General features: G+C 38.3%; 1 protein-coding gene across 1 annotated transcript in view; it reads left to right on the forward strand.

Annotated features, from left to right (window-relative positions):
- CUBN (cubilin) overlaps positions 1-19,336 on the forward strand; it is a 140,709-nt gene that overhangs the window by 109,895 nt on the left and 11,478 nt on the right. Inside the window, exons 54-59 of the mRNA XM_069859559.1 lie at positions 413-600; positions 2,481-2,637; positions 4,143-4,292; positions 9,851-10,051; positions 12,329-12,458; positions 13,365-13,582. Of these exons, the coding sequence (XP_069715660.1) occupies positions 413-600; positions 2,481-2,637; positions 4,143-4,292; positions 9,851-10,051; positions 12,329-12,458; positions 13,365-13,582 (1,044 nt within the window). The remainder of the gene's footprint in view (positions 1-412; positions 601-2,480; positions 2,638-4,142; positions 4,293-9,850; positions 10,052-12,328; positions 12,459-13,364; positions 13,583-19,336) is intronic.

Below are 19,336 nucleotides of genomic sequence, written 5' to 3' on the forward strand. Positions count from 1 at the left end.
TTTTTACCTAAGGTGCTTTTCCGAGTGGTTGTCAGTCATGATAAGCGTGCTGTGGGATGTGGAAAGGAACCTGCACGGTCTTGGAAGAAGCTCCTCATTAAACGATTTCTGACCTTTAGTCTATCTATCTCTAAGCAATACTTGCTTCTAATTGTCGGCAGCATATAGAAGGACCAGAGCAAAAAGGCATGAGCTGGCAAGGACAAGGAACTTGTGAAGAATAGAGTACAACTACCTCCCTGCTGTGGGGTTGGGAGAAGGAAAATTAATTAAAAGAGGGGTAAATGAAGTTTGGATGGGTGTCAAGGCTTTCCTCTCTCACTCTTGCAGCCACAGAAGCAAGCAGCTATTCAAGGCTGGCACCAACAAGAAATATTTGAACATTTCTACCACCCATTACTATTTTTTGCAGGATGTGGTGGAATCATTCATTCAGAGAATGGTATGATCAAGTCTCCTCATTGGCCTCAAAACTTTCCCATGAACACCAGATGCACATGGACCATCATCACGCATGAAAGCAAGCACTTGGAGATGAGCTTTGATAGTAACTTCCAGATTCCAGATAACACTGGAAGCTGCCAAAGCAGTTATGTGAAGGTAAAATAATTACTGGCATTAAATCAGCAGAGCAGTGCTTTAAGAAGTCATCATTCTAGAATCCTGTTTTGCAGGATCGTGGTTAGGATTGTCAAGTCACAAAATTCAGGAAATACAGACTGAAGTCTTTGTACAATACAGTCAATTCTGTATGTCTTGATATCTGACTTGTGTATATATTTAATTATTATCAGTTCTTGAGGTTCCTCTTCAGGCAACATCCCACCACCCCACATGCACCTCCAAAAATAAAAATATGGAAGAAGTACATATGACTTCAGAATCAAGGAATAATGAGAAAATATAGTCTAATGAAAAGACCTTTTTCAGTTACTCCAGTGAGGAAAAAGACAGAAATGTGACACTATAATTTGGTAAAATTTCTTTATGTGTCCAAGTTGCACGTCTTTTTTAATCTCAAAAAAACAAAGATAGCATTCTTATCTTTCATAGGTTGTCAAAAGCCACTTGTTTTCAAAGCAATAGAATGAAGTGGACATGCTTTGAATTTTTCCGTGTAATTTTTTTTCTCAGGCATTTGGCATATGCTCAGTGGTTTTGTGCTCATTTTCTCCACAGCACTACAACTCCCACTTCAGATAAAGGGCAAACATAATTTGACAGCATGTGGGAAGATTTAAGTAGCTGTACGTCTGATCTATACCTACTAACTCACAAACCACAGTTGCACTTAATTTTTAGGGCTGTGGAAAAAAAAAAATTAGATTCATATTTTAATATCCTGCTTTACTGATTAATTAGCCTGCACTACTGATTAATTGATGTATTATGTTACAATAGTTTTCATTAATATGAAAGTCTTTATGCCACTCAGTAAAGATACTTTAATTTCAAGTTTCTAAACTGCCCTGAATGATCTAGTCAAAACCGTGTTGGCAGGGGATTTTCTCTGTAGGGCGCGATTTGAAATTTTTGGTGATGTCCACCTCCATTTCTGAATGCCCTATTTGAGATGTACGAAAACGTCTGAATATGAAAAAGTGTGGAAGAGATGTAGGTTTCTTTCATTCCAAGGTCAGCAGCCAAATATGAAGAATCCAAAGTCAAGAATGCCTTCTTGGCCAGGCCATAGATTGTTTATATTAATCCTTTGAGTATCCACTGCCTATAAACACCTGGCCAGAAGAATGAAGTCATTCATATGCCTGCAGTTACAGACTAACCCTTTGCTAACCCATTCTAGGATGGTTGCTTAGAGAATTCACAATTTCATATGGTTCTTCTACTTTCAGTAGACTTATTTCAAATACCTTAATTTTAAAATCAAATACTATTTGGTTTTAACATATTTTTGGCATGAATTCCCAGTAAAAAACCTGTTCAAACACATCAATGAAAAATAAATTTATTATTAGAGAAAACATTGTTTTCTTTTTTCTTAAAGCAGATGCTTAGGTCTTTGGCAATAAACATTCTGATTCAGGAAATTATTTAAGCATTCAGAAACATTAAAAAAATGTGCCTATGTTTGATTTCATATGGGTATTGAAATTCACTAATTAAACATTGAGCCTCAAGTGCATGTTTATGTAATTACCTGAAGAGAGTTTCACTTAGAAATCTAAGTAAGCCTGAATGGGCTTCTTGAATGCATGGTTTGATTGAACTTAAACTGGCTGTTGGTACAGTAAAGAATATTTTTTTAATTCATTATTCACCGAGATTCATTCCCTGGAGAAACCTTTTGGTCTCCACTGACTGTAGAGTGAACAGATTTAGGGCTCTAAAATTCAGTGTGAGATAAGTCCTACCCTAAATCTACAGAAAGAACAATTGCATATGCAGTTCCTGGTGGATTGGCACAAACTGCATGGTCTTTGAAGGAAAGCACTAAATCTTTTGCAATATGGGTTTGCCAGGTGTGGAGAGGAAATGATGAAGCAGCAGCATCTTTGTTAACCACAGGATGTGGAAATTCAGCTCCTGATCCTGTTGTTGCTCCAAACAACATGATAACTACAGTATTTCAGTCTCAGGACACTCCCGGGCCAGGTTTCTCTGCATCTTTCATAAGCAGTAAGTAATATTAAAGCAAAATCACTGTTCTATTTTGGATTAATTTGATCTGCGTGTAACAATTCAGATCTCAGTTCAACAAGGCACTGAAGCTTCTGCTCAGCTTTTGAAATCAAGAGTTTCCCTACTGAATGCAACAGAGCTACTGTGTTCTCCAGTGTTGACTTGCCAGAGATCCTCCATGCAGCTATAACTTTGTAGGTATTCTTAGCCACTTTTGCCTTTTCAGTGTCCTGAAAAGAAATGAATAGACTTTAAATTTTAAAAATTTTTACCTCTGCAGTTAAACTGCTTGGAAGCTAAGGCTATTATCTCCTCAGAAAGGAAAAAGGATCTATTCCCTGTTTAGAATTTTTACCTCTGTTCTTTTCAAGGCACATGCTTAAACTCCAGTAACTTCTCCTGTGTATGGTGTAGCCCATGCCCTTCACCTGAACTACATGAAATGCAAATACAACAAAGCAAAGCAAAGGCTAGAATAGGTGGTAAGGAGTCATTTCCTCTCCTGAGAACAGTTTAAGTGGCATTTATTGGGTGGGCTTCTCTGTTTCTTTAACTATGACATGTACTTTATGATGGTCAAACCCACCAGAAGTGTAGGACATAGTGCTCACTTGCTGTGGATTGTTCATTTTGCTTTTTTTTTTTTGTAGGATACCACCGAAGGAAACCACTTTACTGTATTCAGATTAGAACAGCGAGGAATAAAGTGCTTAGAGGAGGGCACTACTGAAGTACACAGAATTCCAAACTGAAACTACTTTTGTTTTCATTACATCTGGACTAATGTTATCAGTTACAACTAAAAACCTCTTAGTGAAAACAATCACAGGCTTCATGTGCCTGTTCCTAATCTTATATCATCATTTCACTGTGCACTGCTCACATTTAAGCCTGTAGCTTAAAACAGAGAGAAACCCCAAGGCCATGCAAGTCATTAGTACCAGAAGGAGCTCCATGAAAATGAACGGTTCTGTATGCGTGGGAAGTTCTGGGTATTAAATTTTCCTTGTCTTTTCATATAGCAAAGCAACCCAGAGATGGCCCTCGAGCAGACTGCATCCTTCTGGCTGTCAGACATGAAGCAACACTTGGGCATTTTCACATGACACTAAACTCTTGATGTGCTCCAATAACCCTCATCCAGTTCAGCTACATTTGTATGAACCAGGGAATTTTGAAATGTGCAGGCTCTGAAGCCATAGGAAAGGCAGTGCTGGTCCTTCTGGTCAATGGGCTGGGGGGGCTATGGCCTGATCTTATCCAGGACACTCCAAGGTACTGTGTGAGGTTGTATGGAGGAAGGCCCTGTGTTACCCAAAAACGTTGCTCTCTGTGTGTCTAAGACCTACTTTTGCCATCACAATATGTACTACTCCTTGGTTTTTTGACCAACTTCTTCAGAAGACATCCAGTTCTTGTGAACATTATTTCTTTTATCACTGCAAAATCAGAATGATTTTATCACCTGGAATATAACTGTGTCTTATTTATTATGTTTGCAGGATGTGGAGTAAATTTCACCAGACCTGCAGGTCGTATCATCTCTCCTAACTACCCTCGTCAGTATGATAACAACTTGAACTGCAGTTACCTCATAGATCAGGGACCACAGTCAGTGGTGATCCTAGAATTTGAGACTTTCCACTTGGAAGGTAACTGGTTCTTCATAATTTCAATATGTACTATGAAGTGTAAGTTCTTACTTGAAACATACAAGTCTTCTATCATGGAAAATGTTGATGGTTTAATTTGTTGTTTAATTCTGAAAATAATTTCCAGATATGCATTTATAGAAATAGTTTCTAGGGTTCCATTTTGCATCACTGAAGGCTTCCAGAAGAGTGAAGGTAGATCTCACCTACTGAATATCTTGCAGTAACAAGTTTGGGAATTTGCCAGGTGATTGGAGTATGAATGACTGTGGCCAATTTGGGAGTTTGCTCCTACCTTTTTTTTTGCCATTGAGTCTTATAATCTTTTTTATCTTAGGCCAGCTGTTTTGCTTTTCGGTGCTTCAGATTCCCTAACTGATGAAATAGTTATAGATATACTTTGATGTTATACCATGGTTATTAATATTTTTCATAAAATCTTAAAATAAATCCTGTAGCAGACAGCAATTGCCTGGGTTCAAATGGGAAAGAAAATTGAAAACACTATCTTGCAAACTATTATGCAGAAGTAAAAACTTACTTGGCAGTCCACTGAATATGTTTAGCACATGTGTCTAAAGGTTTTCCACCTGCAAAGACATGACAATGTTTGGCAGCATCTGTTAAAAACATTTCTAGCTATTGCGTATGCAAGTAAGCATTGCATCTGCATAAATTGTTGCTGAGTGTGGCGTTTAAAATTTTAACCATACTAGCACAGATGTTATGAATTGTTTTTTTAAAATTTAGCTACATGTCCAATTAACATAATTTACTACCTTAAAAGAAATCAAATTTTTTTTTCATGGTTGTTTAGTAATGAAATGAAGAATCTAAAATAATGCCTTTAAGGCATACACATCTCATTGACTTTAACTGGTTGAGATATCTTTTCCAGAAAATTAGAAGGCAGAAGGTAATTGGCTGTAGTGCAGTGACACACTGGTACAAAATTGAATGACTTTTTGGGTTAGTCACAGATCTCTGCTGTAGAGGAGCTATGTTTTCAATTGTGATGAGGCGCCTGTTCTGATTATAAAGAAGAACTCTAAATGAGGAAGTTAACCCACAGCAGAGATACAATGTCGATACCTGGAACAAAATGAATACGACATGCATGTACTAAACATTAAATACGTATTAAGCACTAAATATAGCAAGTAAGAGAGCAAGAGAGAACTGGAGAAAAATACATTTGTTGATTTTGTGACCAAAATTTAATCTGAATTGGCTGCTTCCTGGTAAGTAAGTAATCTGGTTTTATCTGACCTTAAGCCATTGGAAACAGACATCTAATTTAAATTATGATCTGTACTTACCTCTTCCTATACTAGAGTGAATAAGTGCTTCAAACTTAAAACTAAATGTGTTGTGCCGATGGAATGAATCACTTTTGGAAGGCCTCCCTCACTTTCTTTCTCCATTGACTATTAAAGGAGTTTACACAAGTTCACACAAGAGTCTTAATATTTAGGCAGAAAACATAGGCAAGATTAACCCTATGAATGGAGTTTGACTTAGTCTCTGTGATTTCCTTCCAGCCTGAAGAATGTCTTTCCTGTGTGAAACTGAATATGGTTACAGAACCTATCCTTTGATTTGTTTGTTCCATGAAGTTGCATAGGTGGACAGCTGCTTCTTGTAGTACCACCTGCATTGTTGTGTTTGGTTCTATAAGAACCAAGCAAGTGTGGATGAGTTTGTTTTCCCAGCCCCAATTCTGTGATAGTGATAAATGTTTTCCATCTGTCCTTCCTCCTTGGATCAAAGGTCTACACAAATGTAACATGCTAGCGTTAGCAAAAAATCTTTTCTGTCTTGGTAGACTCATTGACTAATGAATAATTATATCCATCTTTTGGTCATAAGCTTTATTCAGGTGAATGTCCCCACAAACACATCTCTAGAATAGCTATGGTAGTGTCTTATGAAATTACTGTAATACTCATCAAGTATGAGTACAACATCCGAGGAAGGGTAGGAAAAAAAGATGGGAGTCTCTTGCAACAACTGGTTTTAGATTTCTGTAGTATTTATACCCTGTCTATACAAAACAACTGCATTGTGTTGAAACCATGTTGACCTGAAAAGTATTTACTAACTTGTTTATTTTTTCTTCTTCTTTTTTTTTTTTTTAAACATGCAACCATAATTTTGCAATCTGGGATAGGGTCACACCTTCGTTTTGGAGTCTTCTCTATCTGGTTCCTCAGTTGTTACTAGGCAATTCAGAAAAAAAAAAAAAGACAAAAAGTCAAGTTTTGCAATAGATTATTTTGAAAGAGGATGTATATATAAATATATCTATATATATATGAAAGATTTGTAATTCCTTGCTTTTGAAATAGTATCTTGTGCTATGGAGATGGTTAATATCTTGCACACGAGTATATATATCTGCATAATACTTCTACATTAGTCATTACTATTAAAATTTTAAGACCATTTATTCCAGAAGCTACACTTGTAAATCAAAACATAATTATTTTGAGTTTTATTTTAAACAAAAAGACAGGTTCTGCCATAACACAAAATGAAACAGAACCTATGGCTATAACCAGAGCAATGGAAAGAGAATGGAGAAAGTGATCAGATAGTTGAGAGTCCGAATTCGGTCAAGGTTTTTGTTCAGGCATCATATCAAATAAGTGATTTTATGAAGAATAATGAGACTGGGCAGAAACTTTTGCTAAATGGAAAGGAGACAACACAAAAGTGTGTATCAAAATGTAATATAAGCATAACTGAAACTCTTATCATGTGAACTTTGGAGGCAGGAGTTCATGTATCAATGCTGAGTGGTACCAAGAGATGGTAGAGAGCAGATAGATAACAAAAGGCCTTGAAAGCAATTACACGCAGCAATTCAAAGAAAGGGGGATATGTTCATAACGTCAGGCCAAATAATTGATCTCTCCAGCAGTATTTGGAAGAAATATTGTCAAAGCTAGAGGAATGAATGGTACAGTATCCATGTTGGAAAAATCACTACTTCTTGGGTGAGAGTCATAGCTATATGGAAGAATAGGAAAGAGTGTGTCTTAAGCTGGCAACTCTTAATATTGACATATAGCCTAGATGTGAAGACCTGAAGAGATCCAAATCATAAACATGGACCTAATGAAGGCAGGCAAAATGATGAGGCTCTGAAGAAAGATGCAAAGGAAGACTTGAGGGGATGTGGAAAGCTATTCTCTTGAATGGTTCTGTTGAGAGACAGAAATAAGATTTTAGTCTGAACAGGAAAAGGCTTGAAGGAGGGAAGCAGACTTAGGGGGTCATCAGCATAGAGATAGCAGTTGGATCTGTCCTTGCAAAAGAGATTATATAGAGCTAATATGGAGATAGAGGAAGACAGGAGAGGAGATGTCTCATTGAATCCTCATGGATTAATTGGAAGACAGAATACAGTAATACCAGAGAGATGAGCAAAAGCTGTTAGTTAGAAAAGATTTTATGAAGAAAACCAGTGTTAGCTATGTGGAAAGTGACTGTCACCTCAAAAAGGATGTGAATCTAACATCCAGCTAAGAAAAGATCTCTGGAGACTCATGAAAGCTGTTCCATGCTTGTGCAAGAGACAGAAATTGGTCTAAAAAACATCTAAGATGATAGAATTAGAGGAAGTAAACCACAGAGAACAATCACTGATGATGTGCTGAGTATGTGTAGAGGCTGAAAGGATAACATGAAGAGGTAGAAGAGAGGAATCTGAGGCTGGGGATTATTTGCAGAATAGTGTGGTTGAGTATGGTGAGAAATTAGGGAAAAGTATGAGCAAGAGAATGAGTTACAGGATAGAGATCAAACAATCATCAGTCCTGTCAGAATTCATGGACCATAAATAATATAGGGCCAAGTAATGAGGATTGAAAGCTACAAATTAAACCTTTTCCTCACAATCCTACCTCAACTACCTCATTCTTTCCCCTGTAGCAGCTTAAAACAACTTTTGGCAGGTTTTATGAACCTTTGCTTTGCTAAGAAATCTGTTTCACTTCATGCCTTTCCCCAAAGTCTTTTCAGAAAAGGACCTCAGTTGCTTTCTCAGATCTTTTCCATTCTGAAATTTCATTTGTCTCCATGTCTTTTTTTTTTTACATTCCTTTGTATTTTAAATTTTATTATGGTTTTTAATTTTATCACATTATCAAGTATTCTCATAATAGGGTAGGACATGAAGAATTTTTTAATCAACTATTTTATTAACAGTGTAATCAGCTATCTGATGTGGCTTAGTTTTTCAGCTTACATACTCTGATTAGAGCGTGACAAGCACCATATTTCCCTGTAGGCATAATTGTAAAGCATGTTAGAAGACATTGTCTTCATTGAGAAAAAGGAATTTTAAAATTAAAATTCCGGAGAGGATCTCAAATGTATTTGACTGGTAGGATCACTGTTGTTCTTGTGAAACAGAATTATCACTTCATTACTATATGTCGCCCTGTTCAGTATGAGTCATCTTGTTTCTTACAACAAGCTTGTTCTGACTGCACAATCTGCAGGAGTTGCTCTACTGCAACAGTAGGCTCAGCATCTCTCTTGTTAAATTTACATAATTCCTTCTTAATCCTTTACAATTTAAGTAACTGCCCTATTCTTACCAACAGATCACTAAACATGATAACTTGACCTCAATAAACATGTGACACCCCAGCTTCCATTGTGCCTGTGAGTAATGAAGAAAAAGACAAAGGAAATATCGAGTTGTTCTATAAGCATACCAACTAATGAAGCTCACTTTTCAGTAGACATGTGCTGTGTTTTCCCCTGACCACTTCCACACGATATCAGACCTTTCTAGCTCCCACCTAACATCCCTTGGTGGTACTACTCTGTGTACCACCACCTTCTCCCCATGTTTATGGCTACTAGCTGGGAAGGAAGATGGTGACATGGCTCTGAGCTCCCAGGGTGCCAGTGGCTGGTGCTTGGCAGATCTCTGTCCAAACTGGGAGCACGGCTTGTTCTTCTCTGGGGACATTCACTTGATGCAATAACTCAGCTACCGACCTTCATTAAATTTATATGAACCTGATACATCTGGGACCTCTCTTCTCTGTTGAATCTGATTGCAAATGACAAAGTGGCTAGAAAGTCAGAAAGGCAGGGCAGGAAGTCAGAAATGTTCCTCTAGAAGTCTAATTGCGAATAAGAAACTGAAAACCAATGCGGAAAAAATAGTAGAATGCTACATTCCCCATTTCTATGTTTATTAGCATTTCTGAATGGGCAGCTTTTCCCTCATCCCAATATCTGCACTGATTTGCCCCCTAAAGTGAATTGTTCTGTAAACTAATTTTTTTTCCTGTTGTTCAGTCATCTTGCAATCTGCCGATCTCTTATACACAAGGTCTCTGCCTTTTTCTGCCTCAGTTTTACTGCATCTTAAAAGTTGATATTTGTTTCCTCAGCAACAAATGAGATACCAAGATCCTGGACTAGAAAGTAATGTAAAATGTAATTCTTATCCTATGTGAGGTCTATATATTTACAGCTCGGTAAATTACATAGAAAATATGCTGCTAACACTTCTGTGTTATGTGTCCACGCAGACCCAGCACTCTTGAGCGGAATTTGTCTTTATGACGGAGTAAGCATCTTCAGTGGGACTACAGTTACCCAACATCCTCTCATCACAGTCTGTGGTCATGAGCTTCCTGCCCCAGTCAGTGTCTTTGGACCTATGCTGGTCAACTTCTATACCGACTCCCACATTGTGGGCTTTGGATTCCAAGCAAGATACAGAGCAATTGGTGAGTTGCCACTGTCATGTGCTTTAAGTGGTAGAAATATTATGGCTGGAGAATGCTTCAGCGTAGGAAATGTTGTACTCCAGTTTGAGAATACCTTGGATGGATGTAGGTGGTTTATGTTCCCTCTGCACTTGCCCTAAAGACCTCTCAGGACCAGGATATAGGACTGTTTGGTGTATGTTGCCACTGACTGATGTGGTATCTCACAATCCTCATTTCAAGACACGACATGGGACCAAGTTAGAAACCAAAACTCTTTTCCTTTGTTGTAAAAAAGAAACGCAACTCATTTGGGAAGGGTTTTGGAATTTTTTTGTTTGTTTTTTTGTTGGTTTTTTTTTGCGGGTTTTTTTAACAATGTTTAAGGACAAACATGATCAGTTTATTTAACTGAGTTAATTTAAAAGATTTTTTATGTACAGAAGAATTGTCTGATTCTCAGTTATGCTAGAACTACATTACACAACATGGGAAGCAAAACAGGAACTTTAAATGGGCCCAGCTATATGCTGCAATTTGATTACCCTCTTGCAGTGCCAGATATTATTGTACAAAAAAAAATCAGGATATAAATATATTTTTAATTTTTAATCAATATTTTCACCAAAACTTCTTGTCATTCACGAGACCTCTTTTGTTTTAAAGTGGAGATGTGTATTAGAAAATAGTCTCCAACTGAGTTTAGAATTTACATCTGCACACATATAAGTATCCTAAAAGATTAATTGCATTTTCAAAACCAATTTTAATATTTTCTAGGCTTAACTTGTAGAGACAGCACTTTGATTTTTGAAAGCATCTTTTTCTAACAGCAGAGGAACGTGTGAGTTCTTAACTTTGGTATTTCCCTTAATGCGTTCCTCATGTTCAAAGCCACAGTGAAAAGCATAAGGCTAAATTCTTTATATAAAATGAATGGCCTGATAGAGATAAGACAGAGGGAATGGCACTGAGAAATGACAATGTGCAGTTACTCATTGAAAAGACCTTCATAACTCACTGAAGTCAGTTGCTGCTATACGACTTGTGACTTTTGACATTTGAGAAAGATGACTGCAGCCTTATTAGCTTGTTGTACACAAAGCAGATTCTAGCAATTAAAATTCCTCTTCCCTCTAGCTGTATTGTTTGCTAAAAAAAAAAAACGACCAAACAAAAAAATCTTCCCCCTCCTAGTGTGGAATAATACTGAATTTTTGTCCTCCCAGCTCCTGTCCTTTATCTGCCAGCACTCCAGGCCACCAGGCTGAGCGTGGTTGAGGAGCCACGGGCTCTGTTTGCAGCAGCAGTGTGGGAGTGTCTTTGTTAAGGTGGTGGCCTGGGCAATGGCATGTGCTTTGTAACATGAAAAGCTGTGTGTGGCTTTGAGCTATTTATCAACAGGACACAGGGAAATGGTGGTTTTTTTGCTAAGTTAAGATTATAAAATAAAGGTTGTAGCTAACAATGGAAATTGGTTTTATAATAGTTGTTGTTCCCTCAAGCACTGAAGCTGGGAACAAACATCAGCCACATCCTGGCCTTGTCATCAGCCATGGTATGAAACCTTGAGAAGCCAAGCAGTGACTTTAATTCACAGCTGCAGTTTAACTTGCTCCTTATCCAGAGAGACAGTATGCAGTCCTCCAACTCAGCCACCTCTCACTGCTGGTGAGACCCAGCACAAGGTGAGATGAGGAACAGTCCCCAGGGTTAGTGACACCTGGGAACTTCTCTCTGTCTTTCTGCAAGGAACTAATGCTACCATAATGCCCCAGCCCTGCTGGGAGACGGAGACATGGTGAGGTTCTGTGTACAGTTATCCCAGAAAAGTTAGGGGCAGATCTATGAGTGCAACTGTGCCTGATTTTGTGCCAGCGCTAAACTTTCAAAGGCTCCCAGACTGTCTTGGTCCACATGTCAGTCAGGTTTCTCCTGATAAGCTAGAACAGCGGCAGAGCTACTCCAGACACACCTCAACCATGCTACTGCATGGGACACCTGCTCGATCCTGCTGCTCCCTGGTCCTGCCACACCACAGTAGAAATCTTTTACTCTACAAACATGAAGCTATTGCCATTTGGTAGGGACAAGTAACAACCTGTTACTGGTTAACCTTCCACTGCAGATCAAAACCTGATAAGCATCCTCACATTTAACAGCCTGAGGCAGGACAGTGAAGACTGTTCCTTATATATCAAGGGCTTTTATTTCCTTAAGGTTAAACTCCTGCAAGAACTATGAACATTAGGATCAAGCTAGTATTCTAATCACTCTTTTTTTTTGTTTCCCCTACAGCATGTGGTGGCATTTTCAATCGCTCTTCCGGCATTATCAGCAGTCCAGGCCATTCAATTCTTGATCATCACAACAACATGAACTGCTCATACCACATCACAGTGGGACATGGCAAAGTAGTGGCCCTCAAGTATGTAATCCAAGTTCAGCTTGTCATCAAGGGGACAGGGAGGTCTCTGATTTCAATTAAAGAAAGCAATTATTGACATTTTTTTCTCTTCCTTTCCTTTTCCAAATGGAAAGCTAAACTAAAATGAAAAATGGCTACTGATGCCACCTTTATCAACCTCAGGCTCACCTACACCTTTTTCTTAACTTTTTATGTGCAAAACATCCTAACAATTTTAAGTCCTCGCTTTGGTTACCAAGAGGACTAAGAAACTACAGAAATGCAGCTCATGCTTTTAGTTAAGTTCAGCTGGTCTTTGAGGAGTTATGAGACTCCTGCGAGTTTATAAAAGAAAAAAAACCTAATTATTTTAGAAGGCTGATACTCACTTCGCAGCCAGAGTGCAAGTAATAGTACCCCAGCCAGAAAGAGTATACTTCTGAGTGCGTGCTGTCTTGCCTAAAAGATGGATATGTCTGCCACAAAATCTTTCCCCTGCTAGATTAAATGATGGATACATTCTTTTGTCACGTAGCTCATTGTGAATTAAGAGAGTTTCTTAACTAAGTGGAAGGCCCAGCTGGTCTGCACTCTGAGCTTGCATTTTATATGTCCCTCACATGCCGGAGGAAATTGCAGCCCAAACAATTTGCAGAAGTGAGAGAGACTATGTTTGCAAAGGGGAGATCTCCTGCTTCACAGAAAGCCAAGATGCCCAGTGTTCACTATTTCTTTGAGGCTGATTGGCTCAAGTATTTTGCCATGCAGTTAATATATCTACTTGCTTGTACTTAAAGAAAAATGTTTTGCTTGTATATGGCTTTGGCTATTGCTATTACTTGGGCCATTTCTCAAGCACTAAAACCACACGTGACACAGGAATATAAATTAAAATGTGATACCTAAAGCTCCAAGTGTATTTTACAGATTCAACAGCTTCCAGCTTGAAATATCTCCGTCCTGCTACAAGGATTACGTGGCTGTATATGACGGTTCAGACACTCATGCGCCTCTCCTTGGGAAATTCTGTGGTTCACAACTGCCTCCAAATATTAAAAGCTCCAGTAATAACATGTTCCTGCTGTTTAACACTGACTTCTTTGGAGTAGACAGGGGATGGAAAGCATCTTTCAGAGAGACCTTAGGTAAGGCTATTGTCAGACCCATAACTTTAATAACTCTGCTGGTAATTTCCTTTGGTGAGGAGCAGCTATGATCTCTCTCACTATGGGTGTTGGAAGCAGAAGAATGTTTCTAATTTGGTAAAAATTAAATGAATTAAAGTAAATACTAAGCTACTGGAATGCTTGCATTCCAGCCTTGGTTCTGAACTGTTTCCTTTTATTCTTTGCTAAACAACTCCCCTGCTCTCTGAAAGCACAGGCATTTATTGTGTGACTTGGCTTGGCACCACCCAAAGGCCTCTCCTTTGGAGTAAATATGGCAATACCTGAGAGCTCTTCTTCTGTAGTCAAAGGCTGGCAATGTGCTAAAGGTGCCTCCTTTCTATCTATCTTCAATTTCCCCTTATTTGCAGTTCACCTTACACCTTTTTAAAAAGTGTTAAGTTCAGTTAAGATTGGGGTTTTCCCCCAGCCCCCCCTGTGCTGATATCAGCCGATTCTGGGGATCGGTCTGGTTAGCTGGCCAGAACATCGATGGGGTCGTAGTAAGAAGGCACTGAATGTTGAATGTTTCAATGGACACAAGAATCAGGAGCCTGATTATTGCCTTAAAAAAAAGGTTTAAACTCGGTAGTCTATTTTTAAGATCAAGATGTAAAATGAGGTTTTTACCATCTTATAACTTCTGAATTGTTTGGTGATGATAAGTAACAAATGATTATGGCACGTAAATTGATTTCATGTCATTGGTACTAGTTTCCTGTGTAATTAACTCAATGTTTTCATGATCTAGAAAGAAGTAATTGTCCAGTTTACAAAGCTGGCACTCAGACAGTTCAGAATGAAAGGCCTTTGTGGCAGAACAAACATAGTTCTCTGCTGACTCATTGAATCCCCTCCCAAGCCCTAGCCAGTGACTTTCTCATCTGATACAGTTTGAGAAAGTTTTACAGATAAGGAAAATAACCAGTTCTATAGGCTTTGCCAAGAAAAGTATTCCCACAGAACCTCATGGTCACTACTATTACTAACTCTTCCTTTGCTTTCTTTAAGCAATTGCTACACAAATCTTTAAGACCACTCTTGTGGACTACTATTTAAGTAACATAATGCTGCTTCACATGTTGCTGTCTTTAAACCGTTAGGTATCATTTATCAGACATGCCGCACAGCCTGTGTCTGTGTTTCCAGGGTGAGATCATCAGGAACTCCTCAAGCTCTTGCTCTTCCTCTTAGCATACGGTCAATATTTTTTAGCAACTGACTTTAGATTTATTTTTGCTACTTGCCAGAGTTTCTGCTTAAGCACATAATAGAACACAAGCCAAGATCTTCAAGTCAGTACCATACCTGGTAATTTCCCAGAGTGAGGAGAAGCCTTTTATGAATAAACTTTGACATCTATTAGCCTAAGTTTTGGAGGGACATTTCTGCAAGCTTCCAAGGAAAGGGAGGCTGTGATGCTGCAGGAGTTACTCAGGAGCAAGGGAGTTGCAAGTTGGAAAAGATAGCCATGTGGAGATGTGGTTATCTGGTGATTGAGATGGTGGTGAGATGCTTAATAGTAGGTCTTCTTTCGCAGCTTTCAAAAGTAAGCCACAGGGACTAAACCACCCAACCATTAGGAAGGATCCTGAGAGTCCCATGCTAGAACAGAATGGCCAAAAGGTAGAAAACTATATTATAAAAGGAAAATATAATTCATAGTCCTGTAAACATTTCCAATTTCACTTGTCTGAAAAACAGAGACAGGAAAATCTGTGATGCAACTTCCTAATATGAGATCTGAGATTCTGCTTCAAATGAAAGAGAATAAAACCATGAAGATCTAAAAGCCTTATATTCTAAATGATGCTTTAGAGAAGCTCCCTCATATCCATCAACAGGTAAAACCTATGCAGTTTTGTAAAAGCACAAATGCAATCAGATGACAATGAATAATAATAAATCTCTTGGGTAAGGAAGATGGTATTTGTAGAGAAACAAGAAGCCTCATTCTCTGTTAGATAACAATGAGCACATTATTCCATAGTTATCATAGGGAAGCACAACTGGATAACGTAATTATTGCTCTCTGTTTAATGATGTGAGTGACCCTGATTATGTATTGGAAAGAAGTGAGCAGAAACTTGTTTGTAGCAATCTAAACTATTTCCTTTCCTCACAAGCTCTTCCACTTTCTTTCCTGATCAGGCTTCTCTCAGGGGTACTGCCAAAATCTAACATTATCCATTTAGTCTCTTCTGAATTTTATTACTAGGGAGTCCATCTGATAACCATCATGGTGGGAGGGAAGAGGGAACATCAAGTAGGAAACTCACAGAAGCCGAGCAAGACTGACAGTGACCAGGCATATGAAGAGTTTAAAACTGAAATTTCTGTAAAAAAAGCATGCTCTGTTTTAATTAAAACAATTTGCTTGCATCACTGATCCTATACCCACTAGAATATTCAAGGTCCTCCTAGCAGTCAGAAAAAGGAGACTAACAGAAAGTATGAAATAATATTCACTTGACAGTACAGCAACCTCTCACCTTTTTGCCAGATGTCTTTTCTTTCACCATGCTGCTCCTTACGCTGTGCAATACAACATTAAGAGCACATTTCACTTAGCAGCATTCTGTGACATAACTGACTCTGTGATATGGTGCATTTGAGGCAGGACAACATATGGCCCTTGTTCATGTAGTTTAGAGGGTTTATAATTTCACTATCTGTGCTGCTAATTTTGGACGCTTATCAGCCTCATTTTTTGAATCACTTAGACATCCTTTCAGGCTGAGCTGCAGAACTGGGCTGACAGGAAGGTTCTAGCCTGCTCTGACTGTTAGGTTTCTAGGAAGACAGACTTTTCTTGCCTTATTTGCAACTGACATTTTCTGCCTTTCTTTTTAGTCTGTAAAATAAGCATTATACCTTCTTTCCACAGCAGGCATATTGTCCTCTAGAAAATCAATATAAGGATGAGAAGAGACAAATTAATACCAGCTCAAGGCGTTTGGTTACATGAGATGTCTCTGTGACAGAAGAAAAGCTAAGATCTCTCCCAAAAGAATGAGCTCTGCATACTGAGGTTGTGACTCAGCTGTAGATCTCCTGATTATCTTTCCAGCTCTAAGGAGGAACCTGAGCTTTTCAGCTGACCTCTGGCTGGCAGGGACAGAGCCTGCACACACCTCTACCAAACCTGCTGTGATAGTAGGTACTTGGTATTCGGTGACACATGGAGCTTCTGCCCACTCCTTACCCCTCTCACCCCAATCTGTGATCCGTCTGAACCTTATGATACAAATACTGAGGAGACATGTAAGGATTTGGATTTCTTCTGTGTTTTTCAAGAGTCAGTAATGCCTGTCAGGAGAGGTAGCTGTGATCTTATTAACAGCACATCATTTCTCCATGGCAGCCCTCTGTGCTCATATGCATAGCTCTATTGTATCAGTAATGAGAAATATATTACATTCTATTACATTAGAAAAGAATTCAGGGTTTTTCTGAAATGTAGGTCTGCTCATGCAGGCTCTCTGAGGAAGCCACAGGAAATTACAAGAAGTAAAGCATTACACGTGATTAGATAAGGGTATTGGGTTTGAAAGCTCTTTCTGACCTTTTTTCACACAATACAGGCAAAACTGAAACAGAGTTAGGACAGTGGGGAAGGTGGGACGGAGGAGGGCAGGAAGACCTGCTTTTTCTCTATAGCCCTAAGCACTGCTTGACTTCAAGCTGCAGCCAGCTCTTTGCCTTCCCCCCCTTTTATACTATCTCTTGTGAGCATGTAGGAGAAATTCACATTTATACTTTGTGAAAAAGCAGTATGGTGTACTGCATCAATACCAGTGTCAGCCTTTGTCTGCATTACCTTGGGGATTATGAGTTCATGGGCCATGATTCCATTGCACAGATAGAATAAAGCAACAATGTCCTGTCACAAAGAGATTATGGCTTAAACACATTAAAAGAAAAACCAGATGGATATAGACAGGCAAGAAGAATAGAGTGGCAACAACAAGAGAGCTAGTGTTGTAAACTCTAAGGCAGAAGAAACGCCTCCAAAACTTTTGGCAACCCTTAGGCTGTTGGAATATGAAACCCCGTCCTCTGCATTGTTCTCAGTTTGCCCAGCTTTCCCCTCAAGGATCCCTCCATCCTTTTTATTCAAATAAGCCTTTCTATTGAATGAATATGAATCATTTTACATCGGAAAAAAAAATCATAAGCAAGTAGAATTTAGAAGAAAAATAGTTTAAAAAGGAATCTTCCCTGATATACCAGAAAAATGCATTAATATGTAATTCACAAAATTAATCTAGTATGCATATGATAGAAATAGATGATAATTGTATATGTTTTTCTTTCTGACAAAATAATCTGTAATTTACTTGATAAATCACCCAGAGGTGTCTGTCTTCCCTTATTCTATTAGCTCTGTATTGAATTACTTGTTTCCTGTTTGGATTACAACACACAAAGCATCTATCACTAATGGGTTTACTGTTATGCTCTCTTCTAATGAAATTAAGCTGCACTTTTAAAAATTGATCCAGTAGATTTTTCACAGCATGGTTAAGCTATTTTATTTTATCAACAAAAAAATTTCTTAGTATAGTTCTAAGTCCAGTTCTGCCCTGCAAACTGAAAGCTTGGCTCACTCTATATTCAGCTTCTAGGTGCAGATTTTCAGTAGTGCTCAGCATGCACGCTTGCTGCAGAGGTTTTTTGGGCCAATATAAGCCATAAAAAATATTGTGTTGTTTATTCTGTTGCATAGGTAAGGGTTAGGTGTTCTTCTGTGAGTCCTTCCTAAATTCTTATACCACCAGCATCAAATCATTGCACTGATTTATGTAAATAATGTTAGCACCTTCTGTAGCTGGCATCAGGCACCTGTAGGGACAACAGCAGTTATGGGCTGATAGGAGCAAAAGGACACAGCACAGCTGAATCTCAGGTTTCCTGCCAGTTTTATTCCCTCCAGCAAAAAAATCTTAGAACATGTCCTTGACTGCGGTAAGCAAATGCTCTTGTGTTTTCTCATGGTTTTGCAAAAGTAGCATAGCAGGGCATAGATTTCACAGCCCATTAGGACAAGACTGTATTTCAACATGTCCAACCTGATCTTGGAGCCTGGTGCTGCACAGAGTCTAGGTGTGAAACAAATTGCTTGAAACTCAGAAACTCTTCTTGCAAAAATTTCTTTGGGCTGCTGGTTCACACAATTTTTCACTATATACACTACACATTAATATTACACATTTCAGAGTCATTACATTGTCATGGCTTAATTTTCATTAGCTTAATCTCATAAAATAATGACTAAATGATGGCTAATAATATCTTTTCTTATTGTAGTCCATGAGAATAAGAATATTCATAGCAAGGTCAGAATTTATGTTCATAAGTCGTAATTCTTGGACTGTTTCTAAATTTATTTTGTGGCTCAAATATAAAAATATTCATCAGCTTGAAATATGAGTAAATTTAGAAAGCACTTGCAGTGTTGAAATGCATCCCTTCAGTATCTCTGAAAAGAATATAACTGTGTAGTCTACAAATGCCTTTCAGAAATGTCAGTTATTAAATGCCTATGACATTTCTTCTCCCAAAGCAAAATTAATAGAAGTGGTTTGCATACTCAGATGGGGCAGACAAGAAAAGAGGTAGACTTTTAGATAAGAAATCCCTGATGGATCTGAAAAAATGAGGTGGAAAACAATTTTCAGAAACATCAATTAAATATCACTTTGTAGGTGACTAAACAGTTAAAAGCTAATG

This window comes from Phaenicophaeus curvirostris, chromosome 6 (assembly GCF_032191515.1).
Source record: "Phaenicophaeus curvirostris isolate KB17595 chromosome 6, BPBGC_Pcur_1.0, whole genome shotgun sequence".
Classification (NCBI taxonomy): Eukaryota; Metazoa; Chordata; class Aves; order Cuculiformes; family Cuculidae; genus Phaenicophaeus; species Phaenicophaeus curvirostris.